Here is a 19,995-nt window from a genome sequence, read left to right as displayed (position 1 = left end):
TACTTATAAGGAGATGAATTTGGTTGTTTTTACCTGTTGAAGTAGACATTTTAACAGCACCCACTTAACTTTGGTGAAATGGATGAAGGAGCTCCAATTTTTTCCACTCTTTCTTTGGCAAATATCGATTCCTATGAGGAAGGACTGGGACTAGCAAGTAAGTCCATTTTCTGCTACCTATATCCTTTGATCATCTGGCATAGTATCTTTCAAACAGAAAGCACCGAATAACTATCAAACAAATGGATAAAAAAAGCTTTTAAACCACTTACTTTGTGCCAGATGTTGAGGATGCAAACACAAAAGTGAGGCAGCCCGTGCTTTTGAGGGGCTTCTATGCAAATTGGGAAGACAGCACTTGTAAGAAAGTGGCAGACAGAAAAGTAGGTTCCATTCTGAGAATCACAGGTTATGTACTGGATTATCAAGACCTTTTCCCATCAATGGCAGCACTGAGTGGATTGCTCTTCCAGTGCAAGGAGAGGAAAGTAGGAAAGGATACCCATGTGGTGGCAGGGTAGATGGCAAGACATCCCTAGGGGTTTGGTGCCAATGGTTGTGACGTAATATGGTAGAAGTTACACTTGTTAGGTACCTGATTGGTGATTTTCCATTTATTCACTTATCAATTAAGCTCAGCCTGAAGGCAAAGTTGCAAAGTTGAGTAGGCTACCTTACTCTGGGAAGGAGGTATGGTCTTTGGTACAAATGAGGGTGCTGTTCCAAGAAAAGAATGGGGGAAGATCAGCAGTACAGTAGATGGAAAGATGTGGGTATATGAATGAATGAATTTCATCTAAATTAATTTTTTTAAAGTTCAGAAAATGGAAAAGAACAAGCAATGGAGGTCAATGAAGGAACTTGGCAGTCTTCTAAAACAGTGTCGGGGGTGCTAGGGCTCAGAATGATGCAACAAAAAGAAATACTGAAAGTTACTTTGGCAGAGAACAGGACTTAGAGAAGGGAGAGGACCTTTGATTAGGGCAGATCAAATGATAATAATAGAAAAGAGTCCCCTTCTGTTTACTTCACTTTGGGGAATGGTCTTTGTATTGAAAATGACAGAACAGAAATGGTTCCTTGGGAATTAACAAAGATAATTAAGGAGATTGTAAGGAAGCACCTTATTGCAAAGGATCAGTTTTTCTGATTGAGATGAACATTTCTGACACTGAAAAACTGGCAGATGTCACTGCTGAGCTGCTGTCAGTGATCATTGAAAGACCAAAAAATGGAAGAAGTACCATCATAATGGAGAAGGTAAATTTAAAAAATCAGCAAAGGCAAAGTATAGACCAATGAGCTTAAATTAAACTCTTGGAAAAATTTTGAAATAGGTCACTAAAGTGAATATCTGGAATGGAAATTATTCATTATAAAGAACAAGGATTTTTGCCAAACTCACTTCATGTCATTTTTTGACAGGAAGACTAAACTGATCAATGAGGACAATGTTTGTCTATTGTTTACTTAGAGTCGAGCAAAGCTTTTGATGATATGTCTCATCTTCTTGTGGACAAGATGGAGAGATGACAGACTAGATGATAAACCAGATAGAATCCAAACTGGTCAAATGGCTTGACTCAAAGACAAGTTGCTAATGACAATGTCATTGTGTTAGTACTACAGAGACTTGTTCTTGGCCTTATGCTGTGTAGCAACTTTAGTCAATGACATGTACATATGTATAGATGGTATGCTTAACATATATAATGATGATATAAATCTGGGAGGGATAATTCTGCCCAACACAATATCTGGAATCAGGATTCAATAAGAGTAAGAAAGTTTAGAACATTAAACTGAATATAGTAAATGGAAATTTGTAGGGTTAAATGTAAAGTCTTATACTTGGGGTTAAACAATCATCTTTACAAGCACAAAATAGGAGAGACATGATTAGACAGTGGTTTATCTAAAAAGACCTTGGGGTCCAATGGACTTCAAACTCATTATGAAACATCAGTGTGATTAGATAGTAAAAAAAATCCTGAGATCTTGGACTACTTTAGGAGAGGCATATATTCTCAGGAAAGGAATATGATAGTTCCTCTTAAAGAATGTGACAGTTTGGGGCAGGACATATACCTGGAGTTCTGTGGTCAATTCTGACTAAGAACTAAGAAGTACATTTATAAACCAGAAACCTTTTAGAGGTAGGCAACCACAGATGGGGAGTACATGACAGGGATTTTTCATCCTGGAAAAGAAATATTCAGTGGAGGCATGAGAATTATTTTCAAGTATTTGAAGGACTACTATGTGAAAGATTAGATTTATTTGATCATAGAGAACAGAACAAGGGGTCATAGGTTGAAGTTGCAAAGAGGAAAATTTAGGCTTGATGTTAGGATAAATTTTCTAAAAATTAGAGTAATTCTAAGGGGACAGCTGGGTTTTATGTAAAGTACTTTACAGGGGCAGTTAGATGGCTAAGTGGATAGAGAGCCAGACCTGGAAATGGTAGGTCCTGGGCTTACCCCTGGCCTTAGACACTTCTCAGCTGTGTGACCCTGGATAAGTCAGTTAACTCCTTTTGCCTAGCCCTTACCACTCTTCTGCCTTAGAACAAATTCACAGTATTGATTCTAAGATAAAAGATAAGAGTTAAGAAAAAAAAAGAATAATTCCAAAGCTTGGAAAGGTGGTAGGCTGCCTTGCTCTGAATGAAGTAGGTTCCCCTTGTTTTAAGTCAAGAACTGGATGACCATTTATCTGGAATGTTTTAGGAGAGATTATTCTGAGGGTATGGGTTGGACCAGATAGTCTTTGAGGTTTTCAAACGCTGTAAGTCTGAAAATTGAACATTTATTAAGTTCCCATTATGTGCAGGTTCATTTATTTCTTGTATTTGTGAAGTTCTCTAAAAAGTCAGCACAGTAAAGCTAATTTGATACCATATTCCTGATATTAGTGTCACATTATTTTGTTGTTCACTAATTCACTAATTTCAGTTATCTATTATGAGTATCTTAGTCATTAGTGGAAATTATCTCAATTCTACTCTGATTAGGCACCATGTGGCTCAGTGGGATAAGCATAGGGTTAGAATTCCAGAGCCCTTGGTTCAAGTCCCACTCTAACTGGGGTCATAGAATTAGAGTAATTTGAAAAACCAGAATGAATTATTTGACTTCTTTATGTTTTTGCTTTCTTTAATATTCTCTCTCTCTCTCTCTCTCTCTCTCTCTCTCTCTCTCTCTCTCTCTCTCTCTCTCTCTCTCTCTCTCTCTGTCTCTCTCTCTTCTAAGCACTCTATAAGCTTTGTTATAAAGAATACTCACAAAGCATTTAAGAAACATACCATTTAGAAGTAGAGTGGCAGCTGGAAGACTCAGTGAATAAAGAACCAGGCCTGGAGTTGGTAGGACTGGGGTTCTAATTTGGTCTCGGACACATCCTAGCAGTGTGACCCTGGGCAAGTCACTTACCCTCAATTGCCTGACTCTTGCTGGTTTTCTACCTTGGAATCAATATTTAGAATGGATTCTAACATGGAAGGTAAAAACTTAAAAAAAGTGAAGTGAGCCAACTACTAGATGAAAAGATTGTAGATCTAAAATACCACTGCAAATAGGGTGAAGGGTTGATGGATACATTCATCCTAATAAAATATTTAATGATTGATTTATAGGTTTATAGATCTAAAGCTGTAAGAGACCTCAAAGTTCATATAGCACAACCCTTTCCTTTTACAAATAAGAAAACTGAGGAATGGGTGCACTGAGTGATTTGCCTAGTCACCTGGGTGGTAAATGTCAGAGGTGGAATTTGAGTCCAGGAACTTTGATTTCAGAGTAAGAACTTTTCCCTCTGTATCATTCTTGCTAAATCCACCTGAATCAATATTGAGAAAGATGTTCAAAGTATCACAGATCTAGCCCTATAAGGGACCTGAAAGGGCATTCGATCCAACCCCCATATTTTACAGATGAAGGAAGAGAAGGGGAAAACACTTGTACAGTACCCAATATGTGTTAGGCACTGTGCTGAGTGCTTTGAACATTTTATCTCATTTGATCTTCATATTAATTAACTTAACTAATTATTTGAGTATCATTTGCATCTAGTCCTAAAGACATTTGGGGAAGAGTGTGGTAACTAGTTTCAGACACTGCTTTTGGGAAAGGTTTGGAGAAACTAAAAGTGACAGAGATGAAGGTGATGGACACAGTGAGGTGATAAAATCATGACATACAAGAATCTTTGAGGGATTATGATGTTTCCAGAAAAAATTGAGATTTACCTTCCTCTGTCATGACAGGGGTCAGTGACTAATTTCTGAGTCATATATGGAAGAGAGAAAAAAGGTGTAGATGTTACAGACTTGGAAGAAAATCGAATGAATAATTGGTGCTCCCTACAAATGGAATGGGCTGCATCAGAGGAGAGTGAGTGGAACAACTTTGGATATCATCTCCAAGTGAAAGCTTGTTTGTGATCATGTACAGTGAAGTATTTCTACAAGTAAATAGGAAGAAAGCAAGGGAACACACGTTTATTAAGCATCTAATATGTGCCAAACATTCTGCTGAGCACTGGGAACACAAAAAATAGGGCTAAAAGACAAATCCCATTCTCAAGGAGCTCTCAGTGTAATGGGGAGACAACGTGTCATCAACTATGTACGAAGAATATACATGAAGGGTAAAATTCTGAGTATCAGCTCACTCTTTATGTGGGCAAATCAGTTCACATTCCTCTAGCACTTTAAGGTATACAAAGTGCTTTCCTCATAGCATCTCTCCTATGGATGGAGAGATTGTCATCCCCATTTCTCAGATGAGAAAACTAAGAATCTGAGCAGCTAAGGTATTTGCTGAGGGTTATATAATGCATAAAGGCTAGGGCTAGGATGCAAACCAGATTGTATCTGGATCTAGATTTTCACTGCAATAACTTGCATTGTAAAAAATCACCTCCTTTTACTATAGTATTATGTTCTTAAAAAAAAACAAACCTCCTATTATTGCTTAGAATCAATACTAACTCTCACTTCCAAGGCAGAAAACTGGTAAAAGCTGGGCAATTGGGGTTAAGTGACTTACCTTGGGTCATTCAGTTAGGAAGTGTCTGAGTCCTTATTTGAACTCCAAATCTCCCATTTCCAGGCTAGGCTCTCTATCCACTGAGTCACCTTGCTTCCCCCAGTACTACCTTAATGAAACCTTCTAAGAGAGCTTGTTCATGGAAGCTTACCCACTGGAATCAAGCCTTACCTGAATAACCATTTGTTGTGTATAATGATTTTTTTATTTGTTCATAATAATCTATTCTTTTGTGGCTAATAAAAATAGTAATTAGTTTATTTTTGGCCCAAGAAAACCTCTCAAGTATCCTTTAAGATCCTATAACTGTTCTGTTTGACCAGTGAATTCAGGCTCAAAAAAGCCTAGCTTCTTGTTTCCCTCAACCAGAGAGGTTCTTACCCTGGGGTCCATGGACCCAGTGGGTCTTGTGGTGATTTTCCGGAGGTCCATGAACTTAGGGGGAAATGACAATCTTATCTTTCCTAACCTCTAACTAAAATTGGGCATTTTCCCCAAATAATTAAAAAATTATAAAAAGTTGTCCAAAGGTTTAGGCAGATTGCCCAAATGGTCTAGGACTAAAACAAATGTTAGGAATCTTTGTTCTAGTAGCAATAATTGCTTAGTTTGGGGCTCAGAAAAATTTATGAGGTATGAGAGGGAAGCAGGGATGGGGATGGGGATGTTAACAACTCCCACAGTTGGTTGAGTGCTCATCTTCATTTTCTTGACTGCTTTTGACAGTCCAGTTCATTAGGGATGTCACTCAAGCAATTGTACCCAGGAATGAAAACAAGTCAGAGGAACTCCAAGAAGTCTTCCCATTCAATAGACATATATTTGATTCAGGAAAGTACAAAAGGTGAACCTAGACTAGCTTCTGCTGGCACCAGGAAATGCTAAAGGTATTACAGAATGCATGAAGCTAGGACTGATGGAATCTGAAATAGAGGTCAGTGGGACTTTGAGAACGTGTTTGGTTTATTGGACTATTCTTCATCAAGACTTACTTTCTTAGGGAGAGATCACTCCCTGCCACCCCAAGCACCTATATATAAGCATATATATGTATATATATTTGGATATTTTCTCTGACATTAGCAAACTTGAGACTGTCACCATTCTTTCTCTCTTTTTTTTTTTGGCTTGGTAATGTCAAGCTTTCTTTTTCTTTTTCAATTTCTTTTTGCTTTTTAATAAAACTAAGATATATATATATACATACATACATACATATATATGGAATAATCAGAAAACTTATGGCCATTTACCCAAAGCATATGTTTTGATATGTTGCTAAAGAAAGCAATTGCTGAATTCTTCAAAAGTATAGAATTCTAAATAATTCCACCCTGCCCATCCTAAAATCCCATTAGAAATATTTGGCTTTGGAATCTTGCACTGTTGGAAAGTAGTCATTCAAAAGGCATCCTGGTTCAATCTATGCCAGTGGACGATGGACCCTCTGGGATCACTAGAGGTAAGGGGACCACAAACTCTAATGCCAGCTCATTAATAATCAAATGACAGTAAGTAGATTCCATACATACATGTATAACAGGTGTCCCTCTCTTCATCTTGGTTACCCCTATGCTATGCTCCAATTCAATCTGAAGCAAGGAAAATCTATTCTCAACTTGAGTCCTCATCCAAGGCATTGCCAACCTCTCTGGGCCTCAGGTTCCTCTTTGTAAAATGAAAGAGATTGGACAAAGATGAGGCAAGTCACTATGAATCAAATAATGAAGCACTTAATTGAACTAGATCATCAGAAAAGAACAGGGAAACTCTGGCAATAAAATATATATATTTTCATCTGGACCAGGGATTTCACTCTTCAGTTAAGAAACTTTCTGTATTAATACAGTTCTGCTACTTGTAGTCTGAGAGAGCTACTTGGGGGGGGGGGCACAGAGGGGCTAGATAACTTGACCATGGGCATATGACCTGTGTATATGTATATAAGGTGGATGTATGTGTGTATATGGAAGGTGTGTGTATGTATGCATTTGTGTGGTATGTGTATGAATATGTTGTATGTATGTGAGTGGCATGTATACATGTGTGGTATATGTATGAATGTGTAGGGGAGAGATTTGAACTTTTTCAAGTCATAGTAGTCCTGACTTCAATACCAACTCTCTTCCACTATAGTCTAGTTCTTTTCAAAAGCATTTGGAACTCTTCAAAAATCATTGTAAAGGCAGCTAGGTGGATACTTCCTAGCTGTGTGACCCTGGGTAAGTAACTTAACCTCCATCACCTAGCCCTTGTCACTCTTCTTCTCTGGAACAAGTACTTAGTATGGATTACAAGATGTTAAGAGTTTAAAAAAGCTGTCAAACAATTTCTCCTTCCCCTTTCAGCCCAACTCCCATGCTAGTGTAAAAGGGGGAAAAATTCTCCCATGCAGGAAGTATGGAGAGAGGCCAAAACTCATACTTCTAAGACCTCTAAAGATAGAGGTATAGTAGAGAGGAGTCTCTTGATTCACTACTGGAACAGATGTCCAGGAATCCACCTGGCTTCTCTGAAGGCACCACCTCCAAAGTCAATGACAGCCAGCTCTAGCTCCTTCCTTTCCACCTTGATTCCTTTCAAGCACCAAGACTCTTCCTCTGTCCCATGTTCCATCAACCACTGAAGTGCCAACATTGCTGCTTAGCTCAGGCTTCTTGGCTTCCATCCACCGATGCTCTGCTCTTTCTTGCTACTGATTCAGATACATGCTATAATGCCCATGTGTCTTGTCCTCTTGGAATTAACTCTTTCAGAGATCACTTATGGAAAATATGCTTAGTATCTAGTCATCACAGTCTTTGGGCATTTTTTTTCTCCTGCCACTCAACCTAAATGTTACCACTTACTTGGAGACATTTTCTCAACCCCCTTCACAAAAGATACAGCCCAGACTCTCATCTGGGTAGTGGATGCTTAGTTGTTTTAGCCATGTTTGACTCTTTGTGACTTTGTATGGGGTTTTCTTGGCAAAGATACTAGAGTGGTTTGCCATTCTATCCACTGTGCCATGTAGCTGCCCACAGATTTTAAACTTCCCTAGTTGTTGTTTAGTCATCTGTGTTCATCTCTTTGTGACCCCATTTAGTGCTTTCTTGGCAAAGATAGTAGAGTGGTCAGCCATTTCTACTTATATGTATTAGGATTAGTGATTGACTTTTGCATAGATATCACATACAGAGCTAAAAGGGAACTTATATAGGATTTAAACTGCATCCTTTTACAGATGAGTCCCAGAGATGTTGAGGGACTTGCTGAAAGTCACATAGCTAATCAGCATCATGACTCATGCTTAACTTTAGCTTCTCTGACTTGAATTTTATCCTTCTTTCCACTGAACAACATTTCATCTATCTTCCGCATTGCAGTGGCAAACATCATGGCTTCCCATGTTCTGAGTCCATGTCTCCCCTTGGAACTTTCTATTTCTATAACATCCTTTCTATAAAATTAATATTTGCCAAAATATTGGGGGAGAAGCATCTGTTGGAGAACCTTCCACTATATCAATTAAGTCTATCCTTCTTACACAAATGTCTTTTTTTCCATAGTGGATAGGGAGGTAGTTTCAGAATAAGGAGCACTTGGGTTCCATTCTTTGTGGTTTGGTCATTTCAGTCATGTCTGACTTCATGACCCCATTTGGTTTTTTTTTCCCCAAAGATACTGGAGTAGTTTGTCATTTTATTCTCCAGTTCATTTTTACAGATGAGGAAACTGAGGCAAAACCTTTCAGGAACATTACATAGTTCATAATTTTATCATGAGTGTTCACAATATATGGATAGCAAGGGTACAAAAAGTCAAGTAAATGGCATAGGGGATATAAAAAGAGGAAGCCAAAGTCAAGAATTTCATTTGAATGCTTCCACAAAGACTTCCTAGGTGGGTAAGTGAAACAACCCTTTTCAAATGCATTTTTCTTATCAAACAAGAGGATATTTGTAAAAAAAAAAGCTTACTTAGCACAGTACTTGAGACCTAGGAGGTGTTATGCAAATGATTAATCCTTTTCCTTCCCTTTCCCTTATCTGTAAAACCCAGATGAAGTATCTAATTAACTGGATTGTGACAATCCAATGAGTTAATATACATATGATACTTGCAAACATTGAAGGACTATGTAGAATGTTAGCTATAGTTTTAGTTCTATCATGTAGAGGGATCCAATGAAATAAAAAATTAGATATAGATCTTCATATTTGGAAAGTGATGGAATCACTGATCTATGCTGTTTATCACTATCTCTTTGCCTTCTGAATCATCCTAATTCCTTCAGTTGAAGTCACTTAATTATCACTTGATCTGAAAGTTCAACTCTGACCCTGACTTTGGGACACTCTCTTCTTACCGATGTAGGAAAAATATAAAAAGCTTTGGTGCCATAGATACTTCAACCTCAAGTCAGCCATAAATATTTAACTTCTTGTTTTTGACTCCATTATGATATTTAGTCCCAGTTCTAGGATCAGGGCTTCTGAAGCCCTATCTTAATCTCTTAAGCATTATCATGATTTCTCCAGGGATAAGATACTTCTTTCCTCCAACCACTCCTCTCAAGAGTTAAATTCTTTTCTTCAATTTAAATCTTTTTTTTTTTAAACCCTTACCTTCAGTCTTGGAGTCAATACTGTGTATTGGCTCCAAGGCAGAAGAGTGGTAAGGGCTAGGCAATGGGGGTCAAGTGACTTGCCCAGGGTCACACAGTTAGGAAGTGGCTGAGGTCGGATTTGAACCTAGGACCTCCCGTTCAATTTAAATCTTAATGGATGGGTGCTTCTATTTCCCCCAGAATACCTTAACATTATTTACCAGCCAGTATGAAAAGAATCCTATCTATGGCCTACTTTCAGACCTCCCTCCCTTCCTTTAGCATGGCCCCCTTCCCTATTTCCTTATTTTCCAGCTGTGGAATTCCTTCAGTTTTATAGGTTTATCTAATTTCTGAATCTCAGTTTTGTTTCTTATAAGACAAAGATCTCTTGTAAGAACTCAGGGCCCTGATCTCCTTTATTCTACTGCTGACTGAACCCCAATTCTGACATTCAGAGCTGGAAGGTATCTTAGAGATCAGCTAGTTCAAACTTCTCATTTTACAGATTAAACAAAACAACAAAACGACTCTGAAGCTTGGAGAGAAAAGTGACTTGCTCCAGGTTATATGTGTACTAAATTTAAAAGTCAGGTTTGAACCCAAACCCTCTATTCCCCAAGTGCTATTCTCTTTCCATTGTACTATGTTGAAAGTTTAACTGAAATTTATCAGAAATAACTTGGTTTTCTTATTATAAAACCTGTGATAATTTTTAAGAAATACAAAACCACACTGGAAGATAAATTTATATGGATAAAAGAATCAAACTGACACTGTGGAATTAGGGGCAATGGGCATATCAAGGAAATGTTTGTAACCTACTCTGTTACAATAGGGTGTTTCTTAGGAAAATGGTATTTGCCAATATGTAATCATTCTCTTCTGTGGAGACCAATCAGCCACACCTTGTTATAAGACTTAATTTTCATTCAGTCTAGGAGTTATAGAATGGCTGTTAGGTCCTCTAAGTCCCTTTTTTGGGCTTTTAAAAATGCATTTATAGCAAACGGAGAGTTATTAACACAGACACAATAATTCAGAGCCCACAGTTAGAAACCATTCAACATTCAGAAATATGTTTGCTATAGCCTAATTAAGGATGAAAAGAAAATATTAGAATAATTAGAATTATCCAAAGGTAGAATGGACCATCCCATGAGTTTTCCTACACTCAAGGAATTCCATTAGAATTGAGATAACTATGTGATGGAGAATCTATTGAAAGGGTTCCCTATTTAGGTGTAGATTGTAATAGACAATTACTGGAGCAACTTCCAACTCTAATGTGTAATTCATCACATCATTTTAGTGAGGGGCAGAAATTTTGAAAATATGATTATACCATCCCAAAGATGACAATGATAGCACCACCTCCAAGATCATGAGCTTTGGTGGTCAACCATGAATCTAGATCCTCCCAAGTACAGATATGACAATCATAAGGATTGTAGGTTAGGAATTAGAAGGAACCTCAGAGATCATATTGTCCAATCCCTTTCTTTTATAGAAAAGGAGATGAACAGTTATGAAATTGCTCTATATCTTAAATATCAATCTGTGACAGGCTAAAACAGTAACAGATTGCATCCACATTGTATCTTGCTCTTATTAAAAAAAAAAACCCAACTTTAACATATTATGTCACTTGAATCATAAAGTCATTCAAATATCATCTCTTAGACATTCCCCATGCTTATATTTTGTATCATTTTGAGTGATCCCATAAGCTATAGATCTCAGATATTAAATATTATTTCTGACAGTCTTGGCAGCAATGAGGAGCAGTAAACAATTAGTAACTTTCTTATTTTGTTCACTTATACCCATTCTGTGTGTTAACTAAAAGTAAGAAAATCTCAAACAACTTGATGGAATTGGCAATGATAAGAGAGACTGTACATTAAGCCAGAGCTAAATAAAAGCCACTTTAAATGCTCTTTTATCTTCAATGATTTTCCCTCCTGTCCCCAAACACACCAGAAGTAGTAATATACATTAATGGAGGGTGTTGATAACATGTGCTCTCACCCACTCCCCTGTTTTCATTCTCTCTGTAGTGAAACAATCCTTGAGGTCCCTCCTGAGGGCCCTGGGGGGTATTTACTTTCTTTCCCCTTTTGTTCTTTTCCTCCTAAAAGATTTTATTGTTTTTCAACAATCAAGCAAGATGGGTTGGAAAATAATAATTTCTCAGTAAAGCAAAAAAAGAAATACCAATGGAGCCATAGACCTCATAATGACATTAAAAGAAATAGGACAAGGAATGGAATATTTGGAAAGATCTTGATTTCCCCTGAAATTATAAGCCATCCATAGTGATTTTGAAAGCACACTAATGAATGTGGAGAAATTAAACATAGGCTTGTCTTTGCTAAGGGTATCATGGGGGTGGTGAAGTGGTCAGAGAGATATAACAATGCACTTCTTCTGGCTAAAGCCTATTATAATATCCAAAGATGCCTTTTCCTTTTCTGTGAGTTACAACTACTATTGACTTAGAATGGCAATTACTAATTTAATTTCGAAAGGAATGAATTGAGGATTGAAAGAATTCTCTAGTTGGCAAAGCATTATGTGAATTACCATCCTGCAGTGAACTCAGATATTGTGGGAATTGTGGGGGATAAGTGGGACACTAAGCTTAATCATTCCTGATGACAAAATCTTGACATTTCCTAAAAGTCAGTCATCCTCAGATGATCAGAAGAGGTTCATGCCATCATCTTTGCCCATCCACCTGCAGTTCTGAATCAGAATGCTTATCAGTTAGCCTTCTCTGTGTGGGGCTGATTCAATGTAATGAGAGAACAGTGGTCTTGGTCTCAGTGGGAGAGTGATTAATAAAATACTCATGGAGGCATGGACCCATAATGGCACTAAAAGACATAGGACAAGCCCTGAAAATTGAATGGAATATTTGGAGACATCTTTATTTCCCCTGAAACTATTAGCCATCCATGAAAATTTATACAAAAACTATTCATAACAGTGTTAGTCCTTTGTATTCTATCAGTCCTTCTGACTCCAGGTTCACCTCTCTATTGACTACACTGTTCTGTCTCTGAAAGCAATTATGAATTATTTGAAATCTCTATAAATATACAAATTATGTGTACATATTGAGTATACAGTAATAGTTCATAACCTATATTAGCACATTGTTATCAAGTTTTAATCAGGACTCCCCCCTGTAGTCTCTCTCTCTCTCTCTTTTTCTCTTATGTACACACATACACAATATATATATCTTTTGACTTATCTGCCTATTCAAATGTACACACACATAATTTATTATTAAATTAGGATGTACATATATTACCCCATAAAAATTTTGCCATATGTAAAATACATATTTATACACATTTATTTTCACTTGATCATAGGTAATAATCACACCTTGGAGGAATTACTCTCATTAATCATAATATGTAGGATTGATATTGTATTTGATTTAGAGTCAGGACAATTTGGTTTCAGATTCTGCTTCATATACTTACTACCTATGTGCCCCCAGGCAAGTCTTTGAGTCTCTCTGTGACTCAGATTCTTAATCTGTAAAATGAGAGGATTGGACTCAATGGTCTTTAAGGCCTCTTTAGTCCTAAATCTCTGATCCTATGGTCTGACATTTTCCCTTTTCACCAATCCTCTGCTAAGAATTTTTGTGAAGAGGTCCTAGGATGACTTTTGCATTTATATCCCCAGTTCTCATACCATAACAACTCCTGGATGAATGTTTTCCATTTATTTACTCATTGAAACTCCTGCATGTCTGCCTTTGGAGAAACAGTCTGTTTTGGAAGTCAGAATTCAATCTCAGGTATTACTCAGGCCAATGAGTCCTGACTGAATAGTTCTAGCAAGCTGCTATGGAGCAGAGTTCTCATAGTTCTCCAAGTGGCTGTGAAACACCCAAAAGGTATTTTCAAGCATGTCCTTTGACCCCCTTGTTGGCACAGACCCTTCAATCTTTTTATTATATGCTTATTAGGGGAATATTGGTCTGTCAGATATGTAAATTCCTGGCCAATCAAACATGGAAGAGATGGGTTTGGAATTTTCTTATTGACAGACTGGAATATTTGAACATTGTTAGAATCATAACAATATTACATGTCAAATAAGCACTAAGTATATTGCAAGCCCATGATTTTAACTTCTTATTAAGGTAACAAAATTAGAAGATGGCCACACAGCAAGTTTTATAGATAACCTGCAAATTTAAATACTATTGAATCCAAATTCCTTTTATTGTAATAGTAGCTTTCGTTCATGACTTTGTCCTTAGTTTTGCACCCTTAGAAGTCAAGTCACTTGTTATACATTAATGGAGTCAAAGTCAAATAGAATCAGGTTATTCTTCAGATTCCATATTGATTTAAAAAAATCACAAACTAATATCATCTATGTTGTATTGCATTTTTATTTATTTTTTCTAAACTCCTGCCAATTACATTTTAATCTGGTTCAGCCATAGTTGGGAGTCTTCTGGACTGCAAGTTTCACACCTCTGCAGTACACTATTGACATTTTTTGGTAGAAGAATCAACACAGTCACACATCTTGTAACTTCTCTAAAGTTTCCTAAAATGACATCATTGCATATTCTGACATATTTGTTGGATAACCTAGTAAATAGCTTCCTTAGATATGTCATTTAATGACTAATTGCTTCTGTTCAGATGACTAAGCAGCAGATTTTATTGTCTTCTTTGGTACACAATAAACTAAGTTGTCAGAAGCTGAAGAATAAATGCTCTGATTTGGTTTTTAAGATCAAAACCATTGTCAGCGGTATTAACTTTTAATGTCTTAGGAGAAAAACAACTTTTAGATGGTTTAAATTGCCATTATTTCACTGTCCAAATTTATTTGTAATGAGTGCTTTAAATGACTGTTTTGAGTCGGATGACTTATAACTAGTGGTAGTTCAATTTTGAGACCGATGCCAAGATGAAAATCACCAAAGTACTTTGCAAAGTAATGGAATGTTAAAAAAGAAAATCCAGCCATTATTATAATAAAATAAATGGGAACTCTTTGTAACAGAGATGTTGTTCAGAATGATACTCATGGAACAAATTCATCACCACTTAAAAATCCGTGGAAGTTGCTGTTCCCATATTATTTCAAAATGGACAGCAGAGTACTTAGCTATATCCAATAAATGGTCAGTAATTTGGATGCTGATTATCATGGCCAGGAAGCAAGTCAATAAAATTTCTCCTAGGAAGAGAATACTCCTAAAAGGATAAATAGCTGTCTAACAGGGTCATGATCATGGTTAGAGATTGGAATGGATATTTTATTAATATTTTCTAATTAAGAATAGGAGATGGAAGGACAAAGAGCACTGACTCTGAATTAAAATCTTACCTCTTACATCATTACTTGTATGACCCTGAGTAATTAATTTTAACTCTTTGGGCTTCACTTTCCCCATCTGTAAAATGAGGAGATTGTCCTAGAAGGTCTATAAGGGCTCTTTCAGCTCTGGATATATTATCTTGTAATCTGACTGGACTCTTAAGAAGAATATTAGAAACATCAAAACTGGACCTTGCTCGTCTATCTGAAGTCTCTTTAGAACTCTTACCCCTAATTAGGAACAGGATTAATATTATTAATTATGCCAACCTTGGTATTGGATGCATTAGGTGTAGCGTAGTTCTGTGACTTCTTAGGCTTTCCATCCCCCTTATTGCCCTTCCAACTTCGGTAGGCCAGACTAATAGGATGCATGTATATTCATCATAAGGCTGACCTTTAAATATGAATTGGTTAATCTCTTGATTAGCTGCTTCCAATGTGATTTGTTATGGATATTAAATTTTGTCTCTTCATTGTACAGAGGGGAAAAAAGAATCAGAGTCAGAGAAACTGAGTTTGGATTCTGGCTCCGTAATTTACTGCTATCTAGGACATTGCCTATTCCATAGTTTCCTCTTCTATTAAATAATTGTGGTGGTGGTGGGGCAGCTGAATGGGACTCTAAATAGGGCATTGAGAGTCAGGCCTAGAGATGGAAGGGCCTGGTTCAAATCTGACTAGCCACTTCCTAGCTATGTGACCCTGGGCAAGTCATTTGACTCCCATTGCCTAGCCCTCACTGCTCTTCTGCCTTAGAGACATATAATATATATTGAATAATCTAATATCTAATAATGTATTAATAAATAATAATATAATACATATTAGAGGGATCAATACCCACACAAGGTATTGCTTCTAAGATGGAAGGTAAAAAGTTAAAAAAAAAATAAAACTGTTTGAACTACATGACCTTAGAGCCTCCTTCTAGCTTTATATCTAGATTTTATGAAAAGTGAAGATTCCCTCAAACTCAGGGTGCAAGCACTAGACTTAATGTGCTTTGGCATTCTCTAGGTTTCGATTAATCCCTTAGGAAATCCCCAGGCATTCATGGAACATCTGAAATTATCAGCCAACATACAAAAAGAGAAGAACAAACTGCTTGAAGAAGTCTTGGAATTACCTGAAAGGATAGGCAAAATCTATGTCGATGCTGAAGTCACTATCGGTTTTGTTGGCACAATCCACGCTCAACCTCAGTGCGCCAGAATAGCCACCACATGTTGCAAATGCAAAGATTGCAAAAAGCTGGAAAAGAGAGAGAGAAGACAGAGAGAGAGAGAGAGAGAGAGAGAGAGAGAGAGAGAGAGAGAGAGAGAGAGAGAGAGAGAGAGAGAGAGAGAGAGAGAGATTTAATACTGGATAATTTAATGTTATAAGTTTCTCTCAAATGACATAAAAATCCACATTGTGGTACAAGTTTGGTCATGTTCACTGAGACATCTAAAGGACCACAGTTGTACAAAGGGCAAATATTGCAATTAGAGTATCAATCAAGGAGCTGCTTCTTCTTGGCTCTGAATCCTGGAAGGCTCTGATCAATTTTGGTGAATGGTCTTGGATGGATATTGCATGTCTATTCCCGCTTAATTAGTTGTACAAACGTCCACACAAACAAACCTACCAAAACCAATCATTTCAAGTCTTGCTCCCTAGACTGGCCAGCAGTATTTGGTCTCAATATAGTTAGTATTACCTAGAACTCAATTTATCCATGCTTCTATTAGCAATAGGATAATGCTAAGTGAGATTCCTATATTGGAATTTTTTTATTCCAATATTTATTGGAATATGGAATATAATAAATACGGAATATTTATTATATTATTTTAGATAGATAAATCCATGAAGCTATGGCCCACTTTAAAAAATAATCTCTGTATCTTCCTTCTTTCAAACACTACATTATTCAAGTATGAGAAGGGCTACCATATGGAAGATGGATTAATATTGTGTTACTTAGCCCCACAGGGCAAAACTAAGTTTAATGGGGAGACATTTCATAATGACAACTTCAGTTTGATATTAGATGAACCTATATAATAATTTGAGGTACTCATAGTGAGAAGGAGTGGAATTCCTTGCCTGAAAAGTTTTAGAGAAAAGACTGACCATTTGAGATTATGTTTTAGAACAGCTATTCTCAACCTGGCATACATGGATTGAAGATGTCAGTAGATAGATTGGGAGTGGTTCCTGAACTTGTGTAGGCAAAAATAATTATACCTTTACTTTCATTAACTTCTAACTAGAAACAATATTTCTTTGAATTATGTATTTAAAAAATATATACTGCGAAGGGGTCTACTGACTTCTCTTGACTGTAAAAATGCATCCATGTCACAAAATAGGTTAAAAACAAATCCCTCTTTTAGGTGGATCATCAGGATCATAACTCTAGAAGAGACCTCAAAGGTCATTTAGCCCAATGTCCTTATTTTACAGGTGAGAAAATTAAGATCCAGGGAGGTTTAGTGATTTCCCCAATGTGATGCAAATATCAAATGTCAGAGGCAGTAATGCTTTCATTCCAAAGCTAGTGCTCATTGCATTGTACCACGCTGCCCTAAAGGGAGTTTGGTTTATGTATGGGTTGGATGAGGTGACCTCTCTGAAAACTCTGATGTACTATAAGGTGCTGAAATGAAAATGCCTTTTGAATCATCAAATAAGTATTAAATCTGGTTCAGCTTATATTTAGCATTAAATATGCTTTATCATTATTCATTAAGAAGGAATCTATTTAGGTTTGGTATATATGATAATTAGGTAACTAGGTGACATAGTGGATAGACTGCTGGACTCAGAGTTAGGAAGACCTAAGTTCAAGTCTTGCCTCAGATATTTACTATCTAGGTGACCATGGGAAGTCATATCTCCCATGATTCTCCAGTTTCCTCATCTACAAAACGAAGTGATAACATGTAAAGGGTTTTTGTGAAGATGAATAGATATAACGTGACACATTGGAAACATTACAGAACTAGATAAAAAAGTGCTTAATGATAATAAGTATTTTGATGCAATAATAATTATTATGGCCATTTACAAGAGCCAAGTCTGGTCTGCAAGAGGCAGAGAAATTAGAATGGTGATCCAAAAGCATCCATGAAAAGAGTACAATATTCAGTCAGAGGACTTGAGTTCTGCTGCCCAGTATCTGAGTGACTTTGAATTAGTTAGACTTTATAGGGTCTCAATTTCCTTGTCTGAAAAGGGAAGGTGAATAAGAGTGTATCCAGCTCTCAGTCTTTGATCTTGAGAAAACTTTAATTTTAAAAAAGCCATAGAAAGGTAAGATTTCAAAGCTGGAAGGGTAAGCGAAATAAACTCACCATTTAATGATTCTATTCAATGATGGGGAAATTGACCAAAAGAGTCTTGTCACACAACTCTCCCAACTAGTTAATAGTGGTATTGGGATTAGAACTCAGATCTCTTCTGAACACTGCCAAGAATTCTTTCTCCTATACAAACTATTGCTTAGGAAAGGAGAAAGAAACTATTTTTTTTTTCAGGAAAAGGAAACAGAGGCCTGTTTTATTTTTGTTCAGAGCTTCTGATCAGTCATAGTTAGTGGCCCAACAGCTCCTGCCAGGAACACAATTTCTGTCCTAGAGTTTTAATCATCCTGGGATGCTGGACAACAGCATTTTAATGGGGAAGATGTGCCAAAGCAGCTGCTGAAGCTTATAGAGTTGGCTTATTATGAGTAGTCCATAGTCCATGATCAATATCAAAAAAGCACAGAGCTGCCTAGTTATTTCCCAACATGAATTATGGGTTGTGACTTTGCCTTAGGATGTACAGAATCATCTTACTTTATGAAAAGTTATAGAGGTAGTAAATAGGAAGTTTCATAGAGTGAGAGGGCCATCCTTGGAATTTTTGCTCTAGGAAGTTCTCTAAGACAGTCATATACAGGTAACTTAATAATCTGCATCAATGAAAACTTTTACTGGAGCTCCCTGAAATGATGAGATAACATGTCTAGAACCCATCCCTCCAAAAAATGGAAAGAGAGAGAAATTTTATCATTGTAACTCATCACTATGTGACTTGTCCAATTACTCTCTAAATGCAACATACAAAAAAAGAAACAGCTCCTCAGTGAATATTCCCTAATCATTTTCTGTGTTTGGAAAGCACTTTACAGTTATAAGATATTTCATAGATACTCATTGGCCCTCCCAAGAATTCTGTTACTTTGGTAGGATAAGTAATTATATCTTCATTTAACAGACAAGAAAGTGATGCTTTGAGGGACTAAGTGACTTGCTTTAATTCATGTGATGAAGATCATGGCAGTCATACATTGGAACCGAGATCTTGAAGTAAAGTGAACCCTGGGCTGAGCATCCTTCCTACCACATGCCATCCTTTGGGCAAATCCATTTTCTTGGCCTTCCTGTTTTCATCTCTAAGATAGGAATAATACAACTGATATCTTTTCTCACACTGTTATTCATCCACTCAGTTAGTCAATAAGCATTTATTAAGCACTTACTATATATGCCAGGCACTGCACTAAACTCTAATTAGACAAAGAAAGGCAAAAGTAGATCCTGCCCTCAAGGAGGTCCCATTCTAATGGATGGAACATGTAAATAAATAAATGTTGAAGTGCTTTGTAAACACTCAATACATATTAAATTCAATTCATTGAACATTTATTCATCACCTACAATGTATAAGGAATCTTGTCTGTTTCCTGAGGGGAAACAACTTGTACAGAGATAATAAAATAAAAAAGGAAATTCAATGAAGTTTACAGTGGGAATTTAGAAAGCTAAAAACCAGGGATGATTAGGGATCAGTAAAGAACTCCATGGAAGCCATAATGATTGCATGAGCAATCATGGTGCCCAAGATGGTGAGTATCTGGGAATCTGCAGCTATTAGAACTGCCTCTACCAATAGCATACTCTCTAAGAATCTTTAAAAATAATTGGAAAATACATATCTAAAATATAGAGAGAA

At 36.8% G+C, this 19,995-nt stretch overlaps 1 protein-coding gene across 2 annotated transcripts in view; it reads right to left on the bottom strand.

Moving 5' to 3' along the window:
- Positions 1-19,995, bottom strand: part of SYNPR (synaptoporin) — a 395,446-nt gene that overhangs the window by 125,029 nt on the left and 250,422 nt on the right. For both annotated transcript variants that reach the window (XM_007500015.3, XM_056804367.1), the window contains one exon: positions 16,139-16,263. In XM_007500015.3, coding sequence (XP_007500077.1) covers positions 16,139-16,263 — 125 coding nt within the window. The remainder of the gene's footprint in view (positions 1-16,138; positions 16,264-19,995) is intronic.

This window comes from Monodelphis domestica, chromosome 7 (genome assembly GCF_027887165.1).
Source record: "Monodelphis domestica isolate mMonDom1 chromosome 7, mMonDom1.pri, whole genome shotgun sequence".
Taxonomy (NCBI): domain Eukaryota; kingdom Metazoa; phylum Chordata; class Mammalia; order Didelphimorphia; family Didelphidae; genus Monodelphis; species Monodelphis domestica.
This window is presented reverse-complemented; position numbering and strand designations above follow the sequence as displayed.